Source organism: Rhodofomes roseus (genome assembly GCF_022264815.1).
Source record: "Rhodofomes roseus strain CIRM-BRFM 1785 chromosome Unknown C8Q71scaffold_11, whole genome shotgun sequence".
Taxonomy (NCBI): Eukaryota; Fungi; Basidiomycota; class Agaricomycetes; order Polyporales; family Fomitopsidaceae; genus Rhodofomes; species Rhodofomes roseus.
This window is the reverse complement of record NW_025952967.1, coordinates 554,916-578,734: the sequence shown is the minus strand read 5'-3', so window position 1 is coordinate 578,734 and position 23,819 is coordinate 554,916. Positions and strand designations below refer to the sequence as shown.

The 23,819-nt window shown below is 57.2% G+C and overlaps 6 protein-coding genes across 6 annotated transcripts; 4 read left to right on the top strand and 2 right to left on the bottom strand.

Moving 5' to 3' along the window:
• Positions 1-186: 186 nt before the first annotated feature.
• C8Q71DRAFT_724057 (uncharacterized protein) lies at positions 187-2,538 on the top strand (the record flags this gene model as incomplete). The annotated part of the gene is made up of 5 exons (XM_047921620.1): positions 187-423; positions 476-843; positions 896-1,024; positions 1,088-1,194; positions 1,247-2,538. 5 exons carry the CDS (start codon positions 187-189, stop codon positions 2,536-2,538), a joined length of 2,133 nt encoding a protein of 710 aa, XP_047778504.1.
• An 828-nt stretch (positions 2,539-3,366) lies between these two features.
• On the bottom strand, positions 3,367-4,663 carry C8Q71DRAFT_685987 (uncharacterized protein; the record flags this gene model as incomplete). The annotated part of the gene is made up of 3 exons (XM_047919803.1): positions 3,367-4,032; positions 4,088-4,378; positions 4,433-4,663. Coding segments are annotated over 3 exons (1,188 nt in total), but the record flags the coding sequence as incomplete, so codon positions are not given.
• Positions 4,664-5,931: 1,268 nt separating this feature from the next.
• Positions 5,932-8,828, top strand: C8Q71DRAFT_858222 (uncharacterized protein; the record flags this gene model as incomplete). The annotated part of the gene is made up of 12 exons (XM_047927495.1): positions 5,932-6,055; positions 6,110-6,157; positions 6,232-6,324; positions 6,402-6,620; positions 6,677-6,951; positions 7,001-7,022; positions 7,076-7,497; positions 7,546-8,004; positions 8,057-8,221; positions 8,281-8,469; positions 8,524-8,690; positions 8,744-8,828. The coding sequence occupies 12 exons, from the start codon at positions 5,932-5,934 to the stop codon at positions 8,826-8,828; spliced, it is 2,268 nt and encodes a 755-aa protein (XP_047778502.1).
• Positions 8,829-11,725: 2,897 nt separating this feature from the next.
• Positions 11,726-14,404, top strand: C8Q71DRAFT_724053 (uncharacterized protein; the record flags this gene model as incomplete). Its single annotated transcript, XM_047921619.1, has 1 exon — positions 11,726-14,404. One exon carries the CDS (start codon positions 11,726-11,728, stop codon positions 14,402-14,404), a length of 2,679 nt encoding a protein of 892 aa, XP_047778501.1.
• Positions 14,405-18,720: 4,316 nt separating this feature from the next.
• On the bottom strand, positions 18,721-21,249 carry C8Q71DRAFT_835823 (uncharacterized protein; the record flags this gene model as incomplete). Its single annotated transcript, XM_047926433.1, has 1 exon — positions 18,721-21,249. The coding sequence occupies exon 1, from the start codon at positions 21,187-21,189 to the stop codon at positions 18,721-18,723; it is 2,469 nt and encodes an 822-aa protein (XP_047778500.1). The 5' UTR covers positions 21,190-21,249.
• Positions 21,250-22,838: 1,589 nt separating this feature from the next.
• On the top strand, positions 22,839-23,648 carry C8Q71DRAFT_72136 (uncharacterized protein). Its single transcript, XM_047921439.1, has 4 exons — positions 22,839-23,011; positions 23,071-23,115; positions 23,180-23,238; positions 23,314-23,648. Exons 1-4 carry the CDS (start codon positions 22,941-22,943, stop codon positions 23,463-23,465), a joined length of 327 nt encoding a protein of 108 aa, XP_047778499.1. The 5' UTR covers positions 22,839-22,940; the 3' UTR covers positions 23,466-23,648.
• The last annotated feature ends 171 nt before the right edge of the window (positions 23,649-23,819 follow it).

The following is a 23,819-nucleotide window of genomic DNA, read 5'->3' as shown; positions in this document are numbered from 1 at the left end:
CTCAAACTTGGCGAGAAGCGTCAAAAGGAGCGTCTACGTATTGCATAATGCCGAGTCGTTATCAGGCCTTATGCATAAGTCCCCTTCCCCTAGCCATCCCCGCCGCGAGGACCAAAGCCACCAAGTACGTCCTTATTTCCTGTTTCGCTCAAGCTCCGTCGTGACGAGGATACCTTATGCATAGACATGCCAGCAAAGCCATGGGTAACGCCCGAGCAGCATGAGTGGTTCCAAACAAAGAAGGAGGCATTCCTAGGGGCTCAGAAGATCGCGAAGGTCACAGCGTTCCTCACAGAGGCCGAGGCCCAGTTCTGGGAGCAATGGCCTGAGCTTCCGGGGCTGTTTGGTCCCGAAATAACCGTACAGGACCTCAGTGACGAGCAGCTCGAGACATATCGCAACGCCCTGCAGAAGCGGAAGCTGGTGAGTTTGATTTGCCGGCTAACACGATGTGCCGTGCCTGACGTCGTTGAAGCAAATCCGTGCCAAATTCTACAATGATCAAGCCAAAACACGTCACGAGAAGCTGAAGACGCTGTCCCTTTCTGCCGTCATATCTGCCGGAAAGAGCACATCGACACGTGTACCGCAGGAGGTCGAGGTCTACTCCAAGCTCTACTACCGGGACAAGGTCAAGGAATCGGTTGAAGAGGAGATCAAGAATGGCCAAGGCTCGAAGAATAAGAACATAGGTGTTGTGCGTCGCGAGACGGCTCTTGCCTTCGAAGCCGAGACCGACGAAGTCAAAGCCGAGGTGAAGGCATTCGTCCAGAAGGTCAAGGAGGCTACAGCGGCAGAATCGAAAGAGCGACCCGTAGAACGCACCCCGCAGCGATACCAAAGGTATGTACCTCTCCGTCAGCTACGCACATAATGTAACTGACCTGCTTGTCAGTGCCATCAACGACCTTCCGCGTTTCTTGGAGTATGTCCTCCTCTACCTCGCCGAGGAAACTGGTTGGGCTTTGACCGTTATGGGTGGTGGGCCGTGCCCGGAGGAAGGCGGGGCGATCCAAACGTTTGCGTAAGTCCTTCGGTCCTACTGTCTCAAATTACGAAGCTGACCAGCGACGCTCTGGCTGATCAGATACCATGTTGGTACTACCGACGCCGGGCACAACTTCAAACAAACGTACATGAACTACCAAGAAGCCGTTATGGATCCCTATGCGAGGTTCCTCAAGGCGAAGTATCGTAAGTCACCCCACCCTTTGACACAGACTTGACTTGCTGACTGTATACATAGCCCCTGCTGAACGCGCACGTCGTTCACTCACTCTCGCTGCGGAGAGCCCGCCCCCCGCTAATAGCAATGTGCCCGGAAACATCACTACAGTGACCACTCCCTCGCCTGCGGCCTCGCAAAGTGCTCAGTCGAGAAGGACAGGGAGCCCTGAGAATCTATCTAGCTTGGCCCCACCGTCTCTACCAGTGGCCACGCCGTCTCTACCATTGTCACCAGTGACCACAGCCCCTACGCTTGCTGAGCCCCCTGAGCCGACAGACCGTAGCCCCGGCGTTCCTATCCCAGATGAGCTCACTCCCACGTCGTACCCTTTGGGCACCGGGAACCTCGGCGTACAGTCTGCCATATCAGCATCGGCATCCGTTGTTCCTCCGCCGGCTCCTACTGAGATGTCACTAGTCAGCGCCGGTTCGACAGCCGCCTCTGCATCTCCCATCACACTCCAGCCCTCCAGCTTGCTCACGTTCAATGCTCCTGGTGCCGCAGATCACCTTGCCGGTGGCCTTGACGTCCCGTCATGGCCGGGCCGGTCCTCAGATGTGTTCCATTTCGAACCTACGTTCCTGCCTGGCAACCTGTCAATCCCGAGCTCGTTTGATTCCGAGTTCCATCCTGCACCGCCGACCTTCCAGTTCCCCTACATGAGCCCTCTAGAGCCGTTGCTATCTCTCACGCCGCCCTTGCTCTCGCCGATATCATCGGCCCTTCTCGGTCTACCAGTCATTCCTAGCACTTTGGCAAATACTTTAGCGACATTCTCCGACACCGACATGTTCTCTCAGCAGCCCGCGCTTCAAATTGTCCAGCACCCCATTGTGTCCGACAACATCGCTCGCCCTGCTGTCGCGACGGTTCAGAGCCCCGCTGTCGCGACGGTTCAGAGCCCCGCTGTGAACGTCACAACTACGGACCCTCCGGCACCATCCGCATCGCAGATGATGGTCGATCCATTGCCGCCTACCACAAACCTTCCTTCAGCTTCGTCGACGTCACTAGTGCTATCTCCTGGATCGCGCACCAATGCAAATGCGCACGATGCGACCATGTCGCAATCCCAACCCGTGCCGGATGACCAGCCTGATGCAGCTGAGCTCCAGCGTGCCGACGACCAGCCTTCGCGGCCTCGCAGAGATCGGTCGGCTCCTAAGCGCCCTGATGCAGACTGGCAGCCGTCTGGCGTCCATGGCAAGGAGAATCGCGGTGCAAATTCGGTGCCTCAGCGGAAGCGTCCTGCCCCTGTTCACAGTTCTGATGTCAATGCCCCACAGTCGAAGCGTGCGCGCAAAATTTGAAGATGTAGCTATTATATGTGTTCAATCTCTTGTCTTGGCTGCCTCGTATTGTATGTTACGTCATTCTTGCAAGCCTACTTGGTATAATATTGGCGATGCTGTTGTCAACCATCAAGATGTGATTATCCTTCACTAGAACGGCGACACAGAAGTGTGATGTGCGTCGATTTTGCTAGCGGCTTATGTAAGCCTGAGACTTCACAGTTCAGCTGAGGAAACCCCGGCGTAAGCTTCGAGCCACGGACTTCGCTGAGGATCAGACCATAAGCTTATAGTATAGGCTAGAACCCTCAGCATGGTAGACCCGCGGGTTAACTGACGCATGGTCTCAAGGGCGTAGGCCTTAGCTGCCACGCTCGCTACGTATGCCACATAGGGAAGTACTCGAGCGTCTCGACTTCATGTAAGTGTAACGAGCTTCTTTGTGGCAGGTGACCGGGCCGTATGCTCCTGAAAGTGGCAGCCACCTGGGATGACAGGGACAGGCACGATGGCCAGGGACAAGCACGATGCGGCCAGGTCCCTGGGGCGATTCGTATCTGAGGACAATCTCGGATCGGGTGCAACCGTACAAGGGCCGTGATACGCATCCCGCTATGGGTACACTCCTGCGACGCGGCCCCGGGACCGCGCAGCGGCCGGAGGGCGGCCATAAATGGCAGGCAGTAACCATATTTGGTGAAACCCGGTCATGCATGAGCGCGCTACGCTCATGCATAACCAGCGCTCTATGTATGCATGATCAGTGCCCCTGTTCATGCATGACCACGGGCGACAGTAGGTACCGTGGTTTATATAAAACCCTTGTGTTCTAACTACAGGGTAGTTATGCATAGATATGCCGGTGTAGCCTGGTAATTGGTGTAAAACATCAGGGGTGATCGACTGGAAGATGTCGAGGTACGGGAGATGTTCCCAAAAAGGGTGTTGGATAGGCTTGACGCCGGCAGCCTCGCAAGCACGATTGTAGTCTGCCGTACCGAAGAGATCAAGGGCGTCGAGGACCTCATCGACATTACGGAAGGCCGACGTGCAAGGATACGTCCCTAGCTCATCATGCGGGCATTCACAGATAGGACAATCCCCGGTGTACGTCGCCGTCACGAGGACCTGCTCCGGGTAGTCCCCGACGTACACCGCCAGAATAGGATGGCAGCGGCGCGTTGCGCCATCACCACTCATCATCTCGACACCATCGACGCCGGCCTGCTGCAGAGGCTTCAAAATTTCGGAAAGGCAAGCGTGAAATACGTTCGCTAGTGTCCGGCGGCGAGCAGCCTTATTCGTGATATGTTGCAACCGGCTCGCTGGTAGGTAGGCTAGTAGGATTTGCCCACGGTGCGACGGCTTGCGGCGGATTTCCTTTGGTAGGTTACCTATCGTCATATAGACTGGGTATGCCGTTTTGTTCCGGAACTGCGTGAGTTGAGTTTTGTCGGACGAGATAATGATCGGCATGACCGTCGCGCCCGGTCTCTTCTTCTCGAGCATTTTCTGTTATAGGAACTCAGAGACCCTGGATGATTCATACCATGAGACTACAACGTACCTGCGTCGCCCACCACCATTCGCCTGTATTGAAATCATGATAGAGACGCACAGTATTATCAGCGTCGGCATAGTGGCGCTCCGGGACAATGCACAAGACTGGTGCATGCTCTGCGTCACCCCAGAGGGCACGCGCACACTCTATAACATCGCGGTTGAACATGTCGAACCGCTCCCCACCGATTGTCACTTCAAAGCGGTGGAACATGGGGCGTCGTGTCGGCAGCTTGTCATCAATTATCTTGTTCAATTCATCCGTGTTCTTGTAAGATATGCCGAGCCGCTCTCGGACCTACAGGAGATAGATCAAGACGATGCAATTGTATTGAGAAATGTTTAGGCATACCTCTGGTATGGCGAGTAGCTCCGAGAATGCCGTTGACCCGGAACCACGTAGCTTTGCCCAGCGTGCTAGTTCCCAGTCCATCCGGGATGCAAACGGGGCGTAAGGATTCTTCGCCTCTGGGTCGACCACCTCTGCGTAGCTTGTGTAACCCGCCGACTTCGCTTCGGACTGTCCAGAAATAGACTCAGGCGGGACAGGGGCACCTGCTTGTCCTCCAAACGAGACAATATATGCAGGTGCCCGGCGGATTTGTTCATGGGCATCAGCGTTCACTCCGCCTGGTGCGGTGTTGGGCCCTTCTGACGAAACGGTGGGTGCTTCGGCAGCAAGAGGTTGTGGTGCAACCTGCTCCGAGTCGCGCTCGGCGTCCAGCGTTGAACTCGGAGCAAGTGGCCTGGGTGACGTTGAGCGAGGAAGCCGACGTCCATCACGCTCGACCTCATCACCAGGCTGGACAAGATCACGTCCAATTGCTTCATCGTCAGACGACTCAACATCGCTCGACACTTCCACCGGGCCCAAGTCATCGGTCTGATCAGCGAGATCAGCCGGTTCTTCAGCGTCCCCATCGAAGGGGAGGTCTCCCTGGGCATACTCGTCTGCGGCACCGAAGAAATCACCTTCAAAGGGGACCTGACCCTCCATAGCGTCGTCTTCGGGCGGCGAAGCGCCACCCTGCGAAGCTGAGGGAGTTTCTGAAGGGGGCTGGCTTCTTGAGCGAGAACGACGCGCAGCGCGTCTGTGGCTGGCTCGACGAGACGGCCGTCTCGAAGCCTCTTCATGTTGTGTACGTGCGAGCTGACAGGCGGCATATGGGCTGGTTCGGAGATGCTGGATGTATGCGCCGTGTTCGTTGAAGCGACGGGTGCAGCCGTTGCAATGGAATTCCATAGCGATGTAGAAAGATTGATTATACAAGAAGACTCGGACTAGATGACGTTTGTTAACGGTTCGTTGCGCAGGAGAACACAAGAGTGAACTCACTATTGTATACAACAGTAGACGTCGAAGGGTTGCAACTCCGAGTCAGGTAGACGGCTAACAGAGAGAGTGCAAGTGATGGGATAGTGGTGGGTTATGGCGGATAAGCGTCAGAGTCTGTAGATTGAGGTCGACAAGCAAGACGTACGGCGTCAGATTCACAAGCGAAGGTCGCCCCTTGCCGAGTTACACACATTCGCAGAACCCGCCTTGTCACGCGCATGTGCCAGCGCAACTCTCACTTGCCCGTCCCAACTCCCTGGAAACAATCCTTCAACAATCCTTTGCACCTCAGTACTCCAACCTGCATATATCGTTTCGGGACCACTCACGCAACAATAACTGTTCCTTCCCCTGCCTTTTTGTATCTCTCCTTCGTTCCTAGCACATATGTGAGTGTTCCTTGCAGCGGTGTTGACTGCATAGTCGTCTCTACTGACCATCTATCTTGACCAACGCCCCGGCTGTCGTTCTCGACACAATCTTACACCTGCTACACCACAACAGAACGCTGTGCAATGTCATCAGTTCGGAACGTCACTCGTAGTCGCATAGGTCAGCAATCAAGGGTCGACCTAGTTGACACTGAGGGCCGGAATCAACCCGACGACACTCAGATCGACGAGGCTGACGATGAACAGTGTAAGTAAGAGTGTTGGCTGCAGTAGTACTATACTCACATCTATGTACTAGTAGGCACTTCACAACGTCCCACTCGTCTAGCCTCTCAGGCCGCTCCAAAGGGTAACGTCTCCACAAATATTTGTGTAGGATGATTGGGACTCACCCGTAGGTTCGGCTTGCACTTCATCCTACAGCGTGGGCTAGTATGGTGCCGAAGAAGAGAGCCGGCAGCACAAATGGGGGGAAGGCAACTCAGCCGCAGCCACGGAAGAAGGTGGAGAAGGTTGGTGGGAGTAACCTGGAGTTTCGGGGCAAGTATTCAATGTTGTGCATTTTGATAATGAATCTGACTTACTCACTGCAGGAAACACCGACGAGATCCAAAGTCGCGTCAAGGTTCAAGAGAAGCGCAAGAGAGCAGACTCAGCAAGCGTGAAGAGCGCGAAGGATCTTGCCAGTGAAAAAACGGCGGCGCCGCGCTTGAAGAGTACCAACAGTGAGATAGAGCGACGACCACAGCAGAAGAAGGCGAAGGTCGGCAACTTGCGGCCTGCAAACTTCAATGAGAACGCGCCATCGAACAGTAAGTCTTACCTGTCTCTAACCATATCATTACCACTGGGATGAAACCACGCCCAGAGAGACCTCCCAGAGCTGCAGTGATCAACGACGCGTCGGACTCTGACTCGCCCTCGCCACCGCCGCCACCGCCACGACCCCGCACTTCTCGATCATCCCAGGCGACCCGAAGTCAATTGCAACCCAGTGCCGCTGCAACTCGCGGCATTGAGGACGGACTGGATGACGATGGTGAGGTTGTGGATCATGATGAAGCCGAGTACGAGCAGGAGGGCGAGCTTGAGGGTGATGAGGAGGCCGAGTCGCGCGAACAATGCGTCGACTTTGAAGCAGAGGTACGATACATTAGTTGTCCCTTGCATCGCTGATCTCACCTTACCGCAGCGTGTAACTATCACGGGGTCCAGTGAGTAGCACTCCCTCATCCATTGATGTCTAACTGCTGCAACATCTGTACAGGCAACTCTCGGTCGACGACCGCGCGCGAAGCGCCCGACTCGGCGGACGATGTGCCGAGCCCTCGACCTCCCCGCTTCCGCTCGAAGAGCTCACGCTCGTCGAGTGTCGTGTCCTACTACAACTCGGAGCCACCGGCGACTGATGACGACTTCCTCATGCACGGAGCAGACGTCGATGAAGATGAGGCGCAAGCCGCTCACTCTGATTACGACCGGGTGTATGATGAACCAGTCGCCTACAGCTCGGATCCTGCAATCGGCGGTGACGCGGACGATCTCGATGAAGATGAGATCCCGGAGGTCGTCTCGCGTGGGCAACGGCAGGTGCGCAAACGTTACCGCGCGGTCAAGTTGCACGACATATCTGACCCGAAGTTACACGTTCAGCTAACACAGAAGCAGCAAGACAAGTTGAAGTCTGAGGTTCGTAACAATTCTGTCTTACACGAATACTGATCAACGCGTCGTCAGATGCCTGAAATTCGCCGTGCCACTCAGGGCACTGCGAAGACAAAGAAGACAAAGAAGCAGGCGCAGACTCACCACTCGGGCTCGGCCTCCGTCAGCAGCAAGATGCACGACAATATCAAATGGCTGCCACGGTCGAATATCACGGTTATCAAGCTCCCGAAGAGCACAAAGATGGGGAAGAAAGCTCAAGACGGAGAGGTCCAGCAAGTCATGTCCCACGCCTACACCCTTGGTGAGCAGATGATGGTATTTGGCCGAGCAGAGGACCGCGAGCTCGACATCACCATTGACGCCCTCAACACCATGGTCACGCCAATGGACAAGATTGGCCTTGATCGTATCGCATACGATGCCCTTGTCCAATCGGCAGACACGCTCGGGTACGGCGGTGAGGGGGACATCGCTCACCGCCTGGAAGATGGGTCGTTTGAAGACTACACTAGACCGCTTATGACGGATGTCAGCATTGTCACACTCATATCGTCCTACTTGCTAACGCTTGCATCGGCAGGTTGCTCGTCGAGTGTCCATGGCTCGGACGGGCATTCGAAAAGCAATCGCTTTCGTTGTTGAACACGAGTTCAAGCTCACGATCAAGTCCGGCAACGTTCCCGCAGTGCCCGACAAGATGGAGCTCCTCAAGGAGATGAACTACATATATCCGTGGACTCCAACAGTGAGTATGAACTGCATGTTGATTTGCATGGAATGACAAGCGTTATGCGTGGATTGAAGGGGGGTTTTGATGGGCGCGCACCTTATGAAAGCGAGATGATCAAGTCGGTCATACGCTCCGGATTCTTTACTAATGCGGTGTATCTCGGAATCGGGCTGCAGAGCGTCGTGCTCTGCCCGTCTTCGTTGGCAAGCAAACCATCAGAGTACGAGGTACCCCGAGAATTGGTCTCCCTTGCCATGACAGCTGTAAGTTCAGTTGGTGCCTTCTGTTCGAGTGCTAATCACCTACGTCTCTGTCAGGTCGAGTCTGTCATACACGAACATAGCCTTCGTCTTGGCAAGGCACTTGAGTTCGGAGCTGCTAGCGCACCCGCGTACCGAGAGCACATGGTGCGACTCGCTGATTTCCGCCAGCAGAAGCCGAAGCGCTATCATCGCGTCATGCACAATATATTCAAAGCCGTAACGTATGCCCTCATGTTTTTTGCTAGTTTACCATCAGCCTGATCTCCGCATCCAGAACGGGTCATGCTCTGCATTCGGGTACACACGGCGGCAGCACAAGCATGAACTGGGATAACATACCCGATGACGACTCGGAGTAGAACACAGACTTCCATATCTAGTACAAGAACTCCGTCTGACACTCACGCTGGCTCTACATACATGGACTGTTTAGCGTACTGGCTCTCGCCTCTAATGGTCTTTCACAGCATTCCTATTATACTGCATAGCATTCAGACGTAATTCTCGCCGCATTCCTAGTGAACCGAACACTGACCGTAGTCATGGCTTTTGTTATCTATGATTGATTACTATACAGAACAATTGATCTAATGTTGCTTATAATTCGAGTGAACGAGCAAACCGAGATGATACCCATTGTCGGAAACCTACGAGAAGGCTAGCAAATGATCTGGGATTCGCCATTTTACCTAAGTTTTACCTGTCATTCATATTGGGTAGGGGTGGGTCCAGGTAATTTCGCTTTGGGCAACAATTAAGGGAATGTACGATAGAATCTGCTTTTACCGAACACGATGGGATATTGCAGGATATTCATAGGGAAGGTTTTTCCTGATGTGAACCCGAGGTGCACGCGCGACCGTCTCGTCGCTCGTCCGTGCCGATCCTTGAAGAGCGCAAAGCGAGTGGGGGAGAAGCGAGAGGGTAAGATTCGATGCGAGAACGGGCCACGTAGCCCTCTACAAATACAGCGTGATGACAGGACCTCGAGAACGATAAAAACCTAAGTTGGAGCAAAGCGTCACAGATGAAAGTGTAGCAAGTTCGAACGGAAGCGTGACTGGTGAAGAGCGATCGTTCGTTGACGTATAGGGAAGGAATGATACCATATAAGGAAAGTACCGTATGGGAGCACCCGCCCGGGTGTCAACGTGCGTTGGTTCCCCTTCCGGCTTCAACGGCAGACCAGTGTCTCGGTACGGGGCTGACAGCGGCGGAGCGGTGCTATTGACGTTCGCGACCTGGGCCCCCAACAGGTGCGGCACTCTGCTCGACGACGCCCGCCTTCGTCCTACTGTGGGTCCTCCGCCTCAACCTTCCGGTTCGCCGCAGACGCGTCGGTAGAGTCGAATTGAGTATAGTAACCTTGGTGAGTACCGTAAGAGCGTCTGTCCGAGAACATGTAAGTGCTGGCAAGTGGAAACGTTGATCAAAAAGAAATACGAAGCGATGACTCATAACTATGACGCAGGGCGTCGATCCGGACCTCGGCCGGTTTTCTCCTCCACAAGAGGGGGTGACTTCTGTCTTGACCTCAAGACCGTTCTAGTACCAAGGCGTATAGTACTGCTTGACGAGATCGAGGATTTCTTTGGTGTTCGTCATCTCGCGTATGTCGTCGTAGTTGTCCCACCTCGCCGTGTCGATCACATTCCACGCACCCGACGGGTACTCCCTCGTGTCCGACTCCAACGCATGGCCTAGCGTCGCGCAACTCGTCCTCCAGAGGCTGTACGGTACGTCTTCGAGACGCGGGTCGTCGGCGGGATCGAGTGCGAGCAGCGTCATCATGACCTGTCGGTCAGCCCTGTAAAAGAATAGACGTAAGCGACTAGCCGCAACATGCTCCTTCAATACCGTGCCGTCGAGCTCGCGAATGCAATAGGAGCCAGAAGGATACCGCTCATGCACGACGTAAGGCCCTGCCCATCGAAGTGCGCCCTTGTTTCCATGCTGCGCGTCGAGCCAGGTTTCGTGAACGAGGACCCAAGTGCCCGGTTCGTAGTTGCCGTCCACGATCTGTGCTGCGTGCTTGCGCATGAAATCGTCGACTGCGCGCTGGCGGCTCCTGCGGAGTTGATCCGTCGCTTCACCCAGTACTGCGTCCCGCCGCTCGATTTGCTTGATTCGGATCGCAATCAAGTCTTCGGTCGTCCTGACCTCGTCCCACGCGAGTCTGTACCAAGTGCGATCAGTAAGGTCAAAGGGGAATAGACAATGCTTGCCATAGAGCAGAAAGTACGGCGTGTATCCCGTAGCACGCGACACCGTTGTCCGCACTGCCAACAGAGCCGCTGGCAAGTGTCGCGGCCAGTGATGAGGCTTGTCACCGCTCACTCGGAGCACTGCCCGTTTGATCGTCTGCCCATCTCGTTCCGCTATACCGTTCCCTTGCGGGTGATACGGCGTGCTAAGGATGACCGCAACGTTATGCTCCTCGAGGAGTATTCGTACTGCGCCTTTGAACTCTGGCCCGCCATCGCAGTTCGCAACCGGCAAGCAGCCGAAACGACAGATGATGTCATCCCACATGAAGTCCGCCCACGCTCTCGACGTGTTCTTCCTTACCGCCTTTGCCTCAACCCACTTGCCCGCTGCATCTGAGCCGTGCAAGAGGTACTTCTCGCCATGCTCCCCCCGCGGCATGTAGATAGTGTGACGGGTAGGCAATACTATGCCTGCCCTAGTAGATAAGATTATGAACTGTCTAGTGTAGATTAGATTAGATCGTCTGTACTTAGCCATCCGCCTTCCTTATTGGGAAGTAATCTATTCTTACACCTGAACTACCACATCGTCTGTGTGCGAACCCCGCGCCATCCGAGTACGTTCAGCCCTTCTCGGCCTGCGCTCCTCGCCACGCCTAGGACCAATCCTAGACAAGGCTCCTCGCCTGCGTCCAGGACTCCCCCTCGACACGGCTCCTCGCCCTCGTCTAGGACACGCTCTCGGCCTGGCTCCTCGCCCGACCTAGGACTCACCAACCCACGCGCTAGGCTCCTCGCCCTGCAACGACGCTAGCGGGAGCTCCTCGCCTCGCTCACGACCTCACGAAGCCACGACATTCTCCCCGGTCGCGCCGCGACCACCAAACGTCAAGTTCACGGGCAGCCCGGCCCCCCAATCAAGGGTTCCAAGCCCACGAACTCTTACATTGGTGGACACTCAGGGGACCGGTCCACTGCCCTGTGAACTCCCTCGTATATTTAGACCTTGTCTATTCTCATTCTAACTGTTCTATATTCATCCTAACCTAATGCCTTCAACGACGTGGCTCTCGCGATCCCATTGGGACGCCCTGTCACCTATTCGGCAGCTCAAGCACGCGTCGTCGTCGAAGAGCGCGCGCGCGCTCGGTGCCAGCACCCTCTCCTCGACGACCGCGCCTCGAGGCTACCCGCCACCTCCTTCCGCCACTCCCCGCGACTCGCCTGCACCCGCCGCGCCCTCTACGCCCATTCGGAGGCCCGTGGGAACCGCGCGATCGCACGAGCGCCCGAGCGCGGTGGACGCGCGGCCCTCGGCGCTCGACCGTCGCGTCGACTCTCGCGGCGACCTCCCTCCTCCTCCTCTCTCGCGTCCTCTCGCCCGCTCGACGCGCCAACCGGACTGCGAGGACGAGCGATGGCTCCGCTCTCCTCGCAGCCGACAGGCCCCGGCTCACGACGCGAGCGAAGAACGCGCGCTCGCGCGCACCCAACGCGAAGAACGCGCGCGCGCGTGCACCCAACGCGAAGACGACCGACCGTCCCGCAGCGCGACACGCAACGAGACGGCCCGCGCCCACGCGCAACGCGACGCGCCGTCGACACGCGCGGTCTCGCCGCCCCGGTACGAGCAAACGCGAATGCGCACGCACCACGAGCGCGCAGCCCAGGTCGCCGCGCAAGCCACGCCGGCACTCGACGCGGCGTACTCGACAGCGCGCAGGCTCGCCGCCCACAACGCGAACGGCCGCGACTCGGAGGGCGAGGGTACGCGACTCGCGAACGCGAGCTCGACGACAAGAGCGGGGGTAGGGGAGAGAGGGCGAGAGGGTACAACGGTGAGTAGCCAGGTCCGTCCATCCTCTGCGCTCTCCCAGCCGCCTCGTCCTCGCGTACCCCCGGCGCACCTGCTCGCGATGGATGCGCTCGCGCTCGTTACGCGCAGCGCGCTCTCTGCGGCTCCCTCCTCCCCGTTCGACGCACCATCGCCTCGGTTACCGCCCCCGCGCGCCCTCTCGCCGTGCTCGCAAGGGCGAGCGGACGTCTACGCGTACTTCGCGGCTCAAGCCCTGGTGTCCGAGCAACGCAAACAAACACGCGCCATCGCGCAACGGGACGACCCGCCCGCTCGTCCCTTCATGCTCGACGAGCCTACGTCTGAGCATCCGCCGGCCGCTCAGGCTCTCTCACCTGGCACGCGTACGCCCGTGGAATGCACTCGCGTACCTCCTGTCGAAGCGTCCTTGTCGATACGTCAACGAGACGCACTCGCGCATGTCGAGCACACCCACCGCTCTCCGGCTCCACCGCCCCTGTCCGACGCGTCTCTACGCTCGCGCCGCCCGGTAGCCGACTCGTCCCCGCGCACTCCCCTGCACCCGATTGCGAACGGCACGCAAGTCTCTGCGCACCGACCACGGTCCGACATTCGTGCGCACGCGCCCCCTCCAGCCTATTGCGAGGATGATCAACGCGCCTGCGGCCAGCGCGAGGATGCTCAACCCTCCGGTGAAGCGCTGCGCGAGACACGTGTTCCCGCGCAATACGAAGACCGGCCCGCTCGCGCCATGTCACCGCGCTCGCGCGCTCGAGCCTTGCGTGCACACGAAGAGCGCCAGCTCGACGCCGAAATATCAGCCGCGAGGGCAATCCGGGCAGCGGCCGCTGCGAAGCGTAGCCTCGCTCTCTCCCTACGCGAAGATATACGTGAGGAGCGCAATCGTACCGCGGTACGGCCGCGCGAAGACCAAGCCGCCGGTGACGCGACTCGAGAGGATGCGCGCGTGCGCTGCGCTCTCCCCCCGGTCAGCAGCGAAGTCGTGCGAACCACCCGCACATCTCGCGACTGCCCAGCCCCGGCTCAGGGAGATTGCCAAGCCCTAACAGGCACACCGCGCCAATGCGAGGTGCGGGCTCATGCCGCCTCGACGCAGGAGCTGAGTCTACGCTCGATGGAAGCCTCGCGCGCGGTGCAGCCCTGCGATTCGAACCATTCATCTGGGGAACGGCTCACTACGTGCACGAGCTCCGCGCGTTCGACCCAGTACGATGCGCCTGCCCCTTCCGAGCGCGCACAACGCTTCAAGCTCCCGCCGCACTCGCGTCCCATTGACCGCGCGACGCATCAAGCCCCGCTTCCGCAACAAATCGATGGGCCCGCTCCTGTCGAAGGTGTGCGCGAGCCTTCCTCTCCTGCACGCTCACCCTCGCCTTCGTTCAAGCGCTTCGCGGGCTCGCCGGTGCAATACCTTGCAGCCTCTCATGGGAAAACCAATCTCCCTCGCCGTTCGCCGCTAGTTGCGGGTTCTCCAACGGTGGACATTCCTGCGTCTCGCCGCTCCGCGCCCCACCCCTCGTCTCCGACGCAGCGAGAACACTGGCCAACCCCGGTGCGCACAAGTCAAACGTTCGAAGCCACCTTGCGATCTGCGCGGTCAAGCACGTCGAATCGCCCGAGTAAGGCACTACCGGCTGCGAGTACGGGCAGCCACGATGGCTCGCGCGGTAGACACTCCCCTCCCTTGCCATCGACGTCGGGTACGCTCGACGCCTGTCCGCCCTCTGCTTGTTCGCCCTCGGTCTCGACGGACAGGCGCAGCTCCCCGCCTTCCCAAGCAATCAGCCTACCCGCCGACACGGAATCCTCTGGTCTCCCTCCGCAACGCGAAAACCTCGTGCGGTTCTGGAGTAGTTTCCTGCGGAAACCTCAGGCTCCAGCAAGTGTGTGATCCCACACCTTGTCTGAATCCTGGGGGGCAGCACTCCCAACACCTCTGTCTTGTCCCAGCCCACCCACCCTTAACTCCTCTCCTCTACTCTCACTACCTTTTGTCACGAGAATCCCGAGCCGAAACTCCCCGACCGGATCCTTCCGACTCGAGATTGGGGGGCAGTAGGGGGGGTAGGGGAGGATAGGACCCTAGGGCAGCTATGCCAGGGCCTAGCCGACCCTAGCCCGAGGGATGTGCAGACCCTTTGCGAGGATGATAGCTCGGGACGCTGTACAAGCAGGAGAGCACGTCCTCTGTGTAGGGAAGAGGGCAAGGCTGCCACGGGCAAGGGAGGTTAGTGGAGCATGCGGGGATCTAGCTGAGCATGCGAGGGCGTCGCCGATGGTTGCCTGTGCGTCTTGGCTGATGCGCGGCAGGGATAGATGCTCGGATGTGGTGCGTGCGGGACAGCTCAGCCTCTGCGTGGCGGAGCCGCAGTTTACTGCCGAAATTTTTTTCTTATCTCTTGTTCTTTTTTCACCCTCTATTCTACACTCACATTTACTTCTTCTATCTGCACTCATTTGTCCCCTCACCTTCACACTACACACTTCATAATGGGGGGCTCTGTGACGGGTAGGCAATACTATGCCTGCCCTAGTAGATAAGATTATGAACTGTCTAGTGTAGATTAGATTAGATCGTCTGTACTTAGCCATCCGCCTTCCTTATTGGGAAGTAATCTATTCTTACACCTGAACTACCACATCGTCTGTGTGCGAACCCCGCGCCATCCGAGTACGTTCAGCCCTTCTCGGCCTGCGCTCCTCGCCACGCCTAGGACCAATCCTAGACAAGGCTCCTCGCCTGCGTCCAGGACTCCCCCTCGACACGGCTCCTCGCCCTCGTCTAGGACACGCTCTCGGCCTGGCTCCTCGCCCGACCTAGGACTCACCAACCCACGCGCTAGGCTCCTCGCCCTGCAACGACGCTAGCGGGAGCTCCTCGCCTCGCTCACGACCTCACGAAGCCACGACATTCTCCCCGGTCGCGCCGCGACCACCAAACGTCAAGTTCACGGGCAGCCCGGCCCCCCAATCAAGGGTTCCAAGCCCACGAACTCTTACAGATAGTGTCAAACCCCATTCGCCGCAGAATAGATGGAGCTAATGTGATACTCAGCGGTGTGATTGTCCGTGTACGCGAGCGGTATTGACAATTGTTGCATGACCGCACGAAGAAGGCGATTTCGTCGTACATCGAGGGCCAGTAGTATCGATCGGCGAGCTTCTTGTATGTCGGGTTGCGGCCACGGTGTCCACAGTCGTTATGTGCCTCTGCGATCAGCTCTTTCCTCCTACCTTCGTCGGTTACTACCAGATGCGGAACGCTGTTCCTGCTCGTCTTCCAGAGCCGGCCATCATGAACGATGAAGCCCTGCGCGCGCCGACGCAGATTTCTTAGCTCGGCAGGGTCACCTTCACATCGCTCCGGCAGCGTCCCTGCGTCGAGGAATTCCTTGATCTCCCTGAAGACTTCTGCCGAGAATACGTTAGCCGATTTGTGCTCGTGTGACGCGCACCTAATGTCTTGCATGCTGGTCGGCTGCGGCAGCTCCTCGTAATCCATCCTTGTCTCTTCGACCCGCGCCTCCCACGTCGTAAATCCCTCCTGCCAGCCAATGCCTCCGTAGCGCTCGCCTACCTTCTTTACGTGCAGGGTGATCCTATCCTTCTCATGCTGGTCCTTCTTCTTCGACGACAGGTATGCCGGTCGATGCTCTATGTACTCGAGCGTGATGAGTTCGCTGCCAAGCATAAAGTCAGCCACCTGTTCTCTTGCGACGCTACGTACCATGAACTCGTCGCCAATGTACGAGGCATCGTCCTCGTTCCTGAGCAAGCTCGGGTGGAACGGACTCATGTTCCCTGGTTCTTCGATAGGCCACCAGTACTCGCGCCCAGTCCTCGGGTTGTTCTGCGAGACGTCCCAGTCGGGTCCGCATTGGGGTTGAGACGGGAAGAGACGCTGATGGTGGAAATACCATCTCGGGTAGATCGAATCAGTAATATTCGCGCTGTGTGGTCGTATATTCCTCGCCAGCACCGCTCCCCCGATGAGACGCGCCCATTCTGCGATACGGTCAGCTTTATGCGACTCGAACTCACCCATGGATGAGATCTCTTGCACGGTGACGCCGTTGCTTGACGATGCTTCGTACGAGATGCCGAACGGTCCAAGCTGGGAGCGATGTCGGTCCGCCATTGCTAGGGTGAATGCGTTGAGGAATCCTGGCAGGCCAGTGGTCGACCCTATATGTCGGCTGAGCTCGTCTTCTCCGTCGGATTCGCTTGAGTCGTCGTCTGCGGGCGGTCTTCTTGATAGTCCGTCCTCGGCCTTATGCTTCGCTGCGGGCACGTGGTTAAGCTCAAAGTCGAATAGCTGGATGTACGTTACCCATCGCGTCATTGGCGCATTAGGTAGGTCCGGTTCGTGGATCATCTGTTTCAGGTAGCTTGCGTCAACGTCGAGCCTGAAATGGACGCCCCAAACCCGGTGTCGGCACTCCTTGATTGCGCGAAACACGCCGTACAGTTCCGCTTTGGGCTGTGAGTACCTCGATTCGGTCGCGTTGAACGTGCATGACCCGAATATAGCTGGGTGTTTGTCAGTCTCGTTGTATTGATAAATGACCCACCCTGCCCCGTGTAATGATGAGTCAACCGCGAGGACAACGAGCCCGTGATCGGATGCGCGTGGAGCACGAACGATCGTCGCCGCGAGTTGGTAGTCGACTTTCCTGAGAACTGGTGCTCGTGTGATCAGTGCTTTGAGCTCGTCCATTGCGCGTCGCTCTGTTTCCCCGAATACAAACGGCGCGTCAGTGGTACGACAGAGAGCGGACAGGGGCTTAGCTATTAGCGAGAAGTTCTTGATCCATCGACGTCCAACGCCTGCAGTGCCTAGAAACCCGCGGACCTCGCTGACTGTTTCGCAATATGGCCACTTGATTACCTTGTTGACGAGGCCATGCTCGGGTTCCCAGCCTTCTGCTGATACAATTGACCCGACGATCTGTACCCTCGGGGTGGCAAGGATTAGCTTCGCCCCCGAAGCCGTCACGCCTGCCTCACGGAATCTGTGAAACAGCATGTTCAGCGTGGTCGCAAACTCATATACGAACCGGCGGATATCCTGGTTGCCTTCGATCGGCTCGTCGTTATACCTCGATGTCGGTCCTTTCACCCCATTATCGTCTACAAACGCGTCAGCGAGAACGGGATACATAGGCCCTAGTACGTGCAGGATCCAGCGCATGAAACACTGCATGGCGTTCGTGAAGCCTTGCGGCATTGTGGCATTTCGGAGCGCGCCGCATACGGAATGGAACGTTGTGAGGTCGCGCGATCCTTCGTGCAGCCGGATGCCGTTATAGCCGGAGAATAGATCGAGTATTGCGTATACCTGATGGCCGACAAAGCTTTCGGCGAATTCGTCCGCGCGTGGAGGCAGCGCCGAGTCGCGGATCGTTACCGCGTTGAGATCTTCGAGGTTGATGACCATCCTGGGCTCGCCATTCTTCTTCAGGACTGGGAATGAGGCTGCTCGATATGACGCGGTCGAATACTCGTAGTTCCCTGCGTCAATTTGATCCTGTACGACTATACGCACCTTGTCCTCAAGAGCCTTCGGTACCTTGATCGGCGGTCGCATCCATGGTACGTGCTCTATAACAGGGATCTCGTAGTCAGGGAAATAGGTAGGCGAGAACGTACCGCGTTCTTCTTCTGTCCATGCGAGTGCGGTCTGATTGACACCTAGGACGTGCACCATGAGGTCAAGTTCCGCGCTCGTCAGGAATCCCTCGGGGACCGTCTCCAGAATCGCTTCAAGGCGCTCTTGAGTCAGTCGCTGCGTGGGCACAAACTGCGTTCGTGGTGCTGGATGCGTTGGGAGCGGTGGCGGGGTCGGTACCTCGATTGGAACCAACTTCTGCGCGGATGGGTTAGGCATGTACGTCGGAACCGGCCTTACCTTGCGTGCTACCGGTTTGTATCGCCGCGCTGCGCTTGAGGATGCCTCGTACTGCCCCAATGCCCGATCTGTCCATGGTGAGCGAACGGGCCGAATACAATCAGGTGAGGAAAAAGAAACGGAACGAAGCAGGCCATCGTACGTATGAGGAGGGTTCAACTGCGTCAACACGTGCACATTGTCTGAGTCCAAAAATCTGCGGTCACCGGCCAGAGCCTGCAGTGACCTCCCGAGCCGTGGTAATTCTAGGGACGCTTGCCCCGTGAACGACGGGGCCGGCTCGGATAACACGTCCCCTCCTAAAAATCCGTTGCGACCTCTGCCGACTGGACTAGCTTGTCCACGTTGCGGCGATCGGCCATCCCTACTATCCGGACGCGCATCGGATCGCTAGCTGGGTCTCCGCTAGGGAACACGACCAGCTCCTGCCCCCCGTTACGCGCGTACTCGAGTCGTGCCGAAAACCACTGCAGCCAAGGTTGGCCGAGGATCCCATCGTGCCTCCCCATCTCCCCCGGATGCACGAAGAAGTGGTGGTCAAACCGCTCCCCATTGATCACGACCGACGCGTCTCGGCAGCATCCCACCAGCGCCACCGGTGCTCCATGAATGCCCCTCAACGTCCATCGCGACCCATCTGTGTCAATGTCTACTCCAGCTCGCTCGTACACGCGCTGAGCGATCAGGTTCAATTCCGAACCAGAGTCGATGAGGTACGTTACCGGTTCGTCACCAAACTTGCCCTGGACGAGCCCGCATGCCATTGCCACGAATCGTCGACGGCTGCCAAGCGCGATTGCTGCGGCGTAGCTGTCGATGATCGACTCGAGGTGTTCTTCGTCGCGTACCGTAACCGACGCAGCGCCACGCGGGTTTTCCGATGTTCCTGCGCCTTCTTCAGCTTCGTCCACGAGCTCTCTTACTTCGGCTATGGTCGCGTAGACTTCGCGCCGCGTCTTTGTTATGGCTGCAAACCGTTTCTGCATTTCTGGTGACATAGCAATTAGCGTCTTGAGCGGAATGGACATCATCGTGTTCAGAGTCTTATCCATGACCTGGTCAACCGATACCATGTCCTGAATGTCCGATGTGAAACGAACGCTAGCTCGGTCAGTTCGCGTGCGACCAGCGGCATCACCTGTAGTTTCCCGCCGGTCTTGCTTCTTCTGCGCTTCGCGTTCTCGCCATCCCTGCTCCGTGTTGATCTTTGGCGGTTCGGGCGTCGAGGATTCGGCTACCTTCGCCCGGTCCTTCGTGAACTGAGTAGGCTCAGCCGGCTGCCGAACTTGCACGGGAGGGGGTGACTTATGAGTCGACCCGCCTACTTGCTCGTCCGCGGCCGAGTGCTTGAAGTCGAACCGGACTTTCTTGAGCGCAGCTGGCGGCGTAGCTGGCAGATCTTGGGCTTGGGTTTTCCCTTGCGACCTAGTGACCGGGAAAGAGTAAACGTCTTCGGAGGATACCGCATACACGTTACCGCTTAGCACTGGCTGGTCGTCGCGCATCACCTCGATCGCGCTACACGACATGTGCGGCGGCGCGTCGCGAGCCTTCCCTTTGATCTGATCGAGCCGCTGCTGGATTAGTGTGGACATGCCGCCGGCAACACCTCGTCCGTTCGGCAAATCCGAACCGTCCGCGTACGTTAGCCTGCCCTGCGGGCTATACACGATCGTACCGTCTGCGATCCACTTCTTTGTGAAGCCGCAGTGTCCCATGCCGATGCGATGGTCCAAGTCCTTACCCTCTTCTTTAGCACACATGTAGCATATCCGCGCAGGCTGCCCTTGGTGGCCCGCGCATGTAGTCGCTTGCGGCGTTAGCGTCCCCTGATGAGCCGCGCACGCCGTCGCTTGTGTCGCCGAGTTCGTCGAAGCCGGTACGAGCCGTGCGGCGAGTAGCTTATCGAGTCGGTCGACGAGGTCGTCCACGTCGTCCTTGTCCTTCGTTCGCTTACCCTTCTTCTTGCTCTTCTTCTTGTCTGCCTTCTTATCCGTCTTCTTCTTCTTCTTCTTTCTCTTCTTGTCGTCTTCACTGTCGCTGTCCGATGAGTCAGAGTCGCTGTCCGACTCTTCTTCTGAGTCTGACTCGCTACCTTCTGACTCGGAACTGGATGAATCAGCGTCCCTACGGTAGTCACTTTCAGCGAAGTACTTGCGGACTTCCTCCGCGCACAGTTTGAACGATGCCGGCTCCTTGTGCGTGGGAGTCTTCCCCATCTGCTTCTCGAGCTTTGGCACTATCGCCTTCCTAACACGCGAATTTAGTCCTTTGAAGAACAGATAATCGTGCTCAGCTGAATTGATCCCGCCGAGTTCGATCTGGTTCCCTGCGCACTTGAGGAATCCGTGAAGGTACTTGTAGTACCCTTCCAAATTTCGGATCTTGCGCGTCTTCCTGTACTTCTTAATGTACGCCCTAAGCTTGTCAGCTGACCCCTTGTCCTTAACCGTGCCTTCGCCGAAGCAGAAGAGCATCTGTGTCTTCGCCGCCTCCCAATCGCTGCCTGCGAACTCACTCATGCAGGAGAGCATGAAACTCACCTCCTCCGTGCAGTACTCGAGTACCATCCGGCACTTCTCGGAGTCGGTGAGCATCGCCGCGTTTGCGAGGTTTTCGTAAACGTTGAGGAAGCTTTGGAGACGCTTCCCGTCGAACCGAGGCGAATACTTTGAGGTAGGTGGCGGCATTGCGATGCGAGACGGTGCCGACGCCACTAGCGCTGTCGACGATCCCGCCTGTGATGGTGCTGCTCCAGGGGCTGTCATGTCTGGCGGTACGTTGTCAATATGGTTCTGCGCGGGGAATATGAACGAGGATGGAGAGGTGAGCGCTGGTGTAGATACTGGGGTAAACGGCGTCTTAGGGGTTGTAGGAGTAATTGAACCCGAGGGGAATGACGATAAGGAGGTGAAAGAGAAGGTGCTTAGCGGGGTGAGAACGTCTTCGGAGGACGTTGGGAGGATCGAGATATCTAAATCTTGATCGACGGCTTCGTCGATTTTGATGTTCTTCTGGGCTTGCTTGCCTTTTCGAGACGCAGCGCGTTCTAGCGATACGTCGGTCGCGGTTCGGGTTGTGCGACGGAGTTCGGGACGTCCTCGAGACGGTTCACCTGCGTTAGGTCGCAGCGCGCTAGTCGCGCTTTTCGGTATATTCTTGGGCGCCGTCCTGAAGAAGAACGATTAGCGCACCCGGGACTCTGCACACGTACCTGTGAGCAATGAAACCCCCTGCGGTGGTCACCACTTGTGGGAGAGAAAACGTGCGCGTCGACGACCAACACACACAACTCGTCTCCGGGTGCAGGTGTTCAGTAGAGTCGAGCGAATGGGTGTTCGGGCTGGAGATGGACGGCGGGCGATGTTCTGTGTAAAGTAGTGTGGCCGCGCGGATACAAACGAATACTTATCTAATCTTCTTGACCACTCGACTAACTCGACTTGAGGTGCACGCGCGACGTCGAGTCGCTCGTCCGTGCCGAACCTTGAAGTGCGCGTGAGCGAGAGGGGAGAAGCTGGGGGGTACGATTCACTGGCGAGAACGGGCGACGCGGCCCTCTATAAGTACACGCAGCGCGACAAGAGCGAGAAGGAACTAAGGAGCAAAGGATGACGCAAGGGGAGATGAGGTAAGTTCGAAAGGAAAGGTGATGAGTGACAGGCAAGCGATCGTTGACAGATCGGGAAGGAATATTACCGAATAAGGAAAGTAACGTATGGGACACCCGCCCGGGTGACGACGTCCGTTGGTTCCCCTTCCGGCTTCGGACGGCGGACCATGGTCTCGGCGCGCGGCTGACAGCGGCGGAGCGGTGCTATTAACGTTCGCGACCTGGGCCCCCGACAGGTGCGGCACTCTGCTCGATGTCGCCCGCCTTCGCCCTATGGTCGGTCCTCCGCCTCCGCCTTCCGGTTCCTCGCGAGCGCGCCGGTAGAGTCGATGGTACAGTAGATTGATGTTTGTATCGTAGGTAACGTCTGCATGCGAAATGATATAAGCTAACACTGCCAAGAGAGAAAATAGTAGTAAAACCGTGACGCTACGCGTCGATCTAGACCTCGGCCGGATTTCTCCTCCACACCGTCAACTGGACCGCTGCGGTCTACATGCGAGGGCAAGTCCGCAGCATCAGGTAAAGGGCTACTGCCACAAGTTACCGGTTGTAGTATGACGTGATGCGATTGGGAGATTCGAACTGTCCTGGTAGCTGCGACGGTCAGCAACTTGAAGAGATGAACAGCGCGACGTCCAATATGTCAGAGGCTGTACCATATTTCGGAAAGGTTGCGCTGCCTCCAAGATCGCAACATCTGGACCGTGGCGTAGTACTATGTAAACGGGACAATTAGGCAGGAGGGGCCTCAGTTCGCCCGGCCGACATTCATCGTTCGATTCTGGTGCAGAGCAGTAAGCCCTAGCATGTTTCCATTCTAGATGAGGCTCACGACGACAATTGTTATCCAGCCTCTCTTTGTACAACTCTCCTTTCTTGTGACGCGCGCACCACTACTCCACCATGCTGTTCGTGAAATCCATCGCTGTCATCGCCGCCGCGACGCTAGGCTTTGCGGCTCCCCTACCTGACGCGTACGCGACATTAGTTGCTCAGCTGTAACACCACCAACTAATGTCGCTTCCTTCGACAGCAGTCGTCGTGTCGACATCGATGCTCTTCACAGGCAGGGTCCAGGGTAAGTCCTGTTTTCGGCAGAATATATTGCCTCTCACCCAAATTGACGTTCACGATGCCGGTAGGACGGTCGGAGACCCGATCTATCACTTCGGGCCGGTCATCGACGCCTCGGAGAACGTAGGTGGGTACCTGTATTCTGTCTGGGGGCACATGCTGGATGATACTAACACGTTGCTGACATGCTCTACTCGTGCAGTTCTGAACCACATCAGCAATACCAGTGCACACCCATCAGCGACTCCGGTCTTGCAATTCGGCGTGGCTGGCGACGAGGCGCTTGAAGTACCGTCATTGCGAGTCCTCACACGTTCTGAGAGCAGCGCTGTCAGCACGTCCGTCCAGGCATAACAGAGTCGTGACACGTACCTAGGATAGGAAGTTCAAGCTGGAATGTCTAATTCTCGAGCGTCATTCCGACCAGAGTGGATCGGTCAGCGAAATCAGTCTACATAACATGGCTTCCCTCAGCTGGACTGTGGGCCATGCAACGAGCCTGAGGGAACGTGAACTAGTATATCATCATCACGCAACGCTCACCGTGCTGAGTCATATGCCGGGCTTGCGAGGCATAATGCGCCTATCTGTATGCAGATCGTCACTCGGACATGCTCGGAAAGTAGAACGATATGAACAATCCTTAGCATTGAATACCTGAAGTTGGACCGTCTGCCAAGGGCCACCGTACCGTTCGCGTAGTCCTCC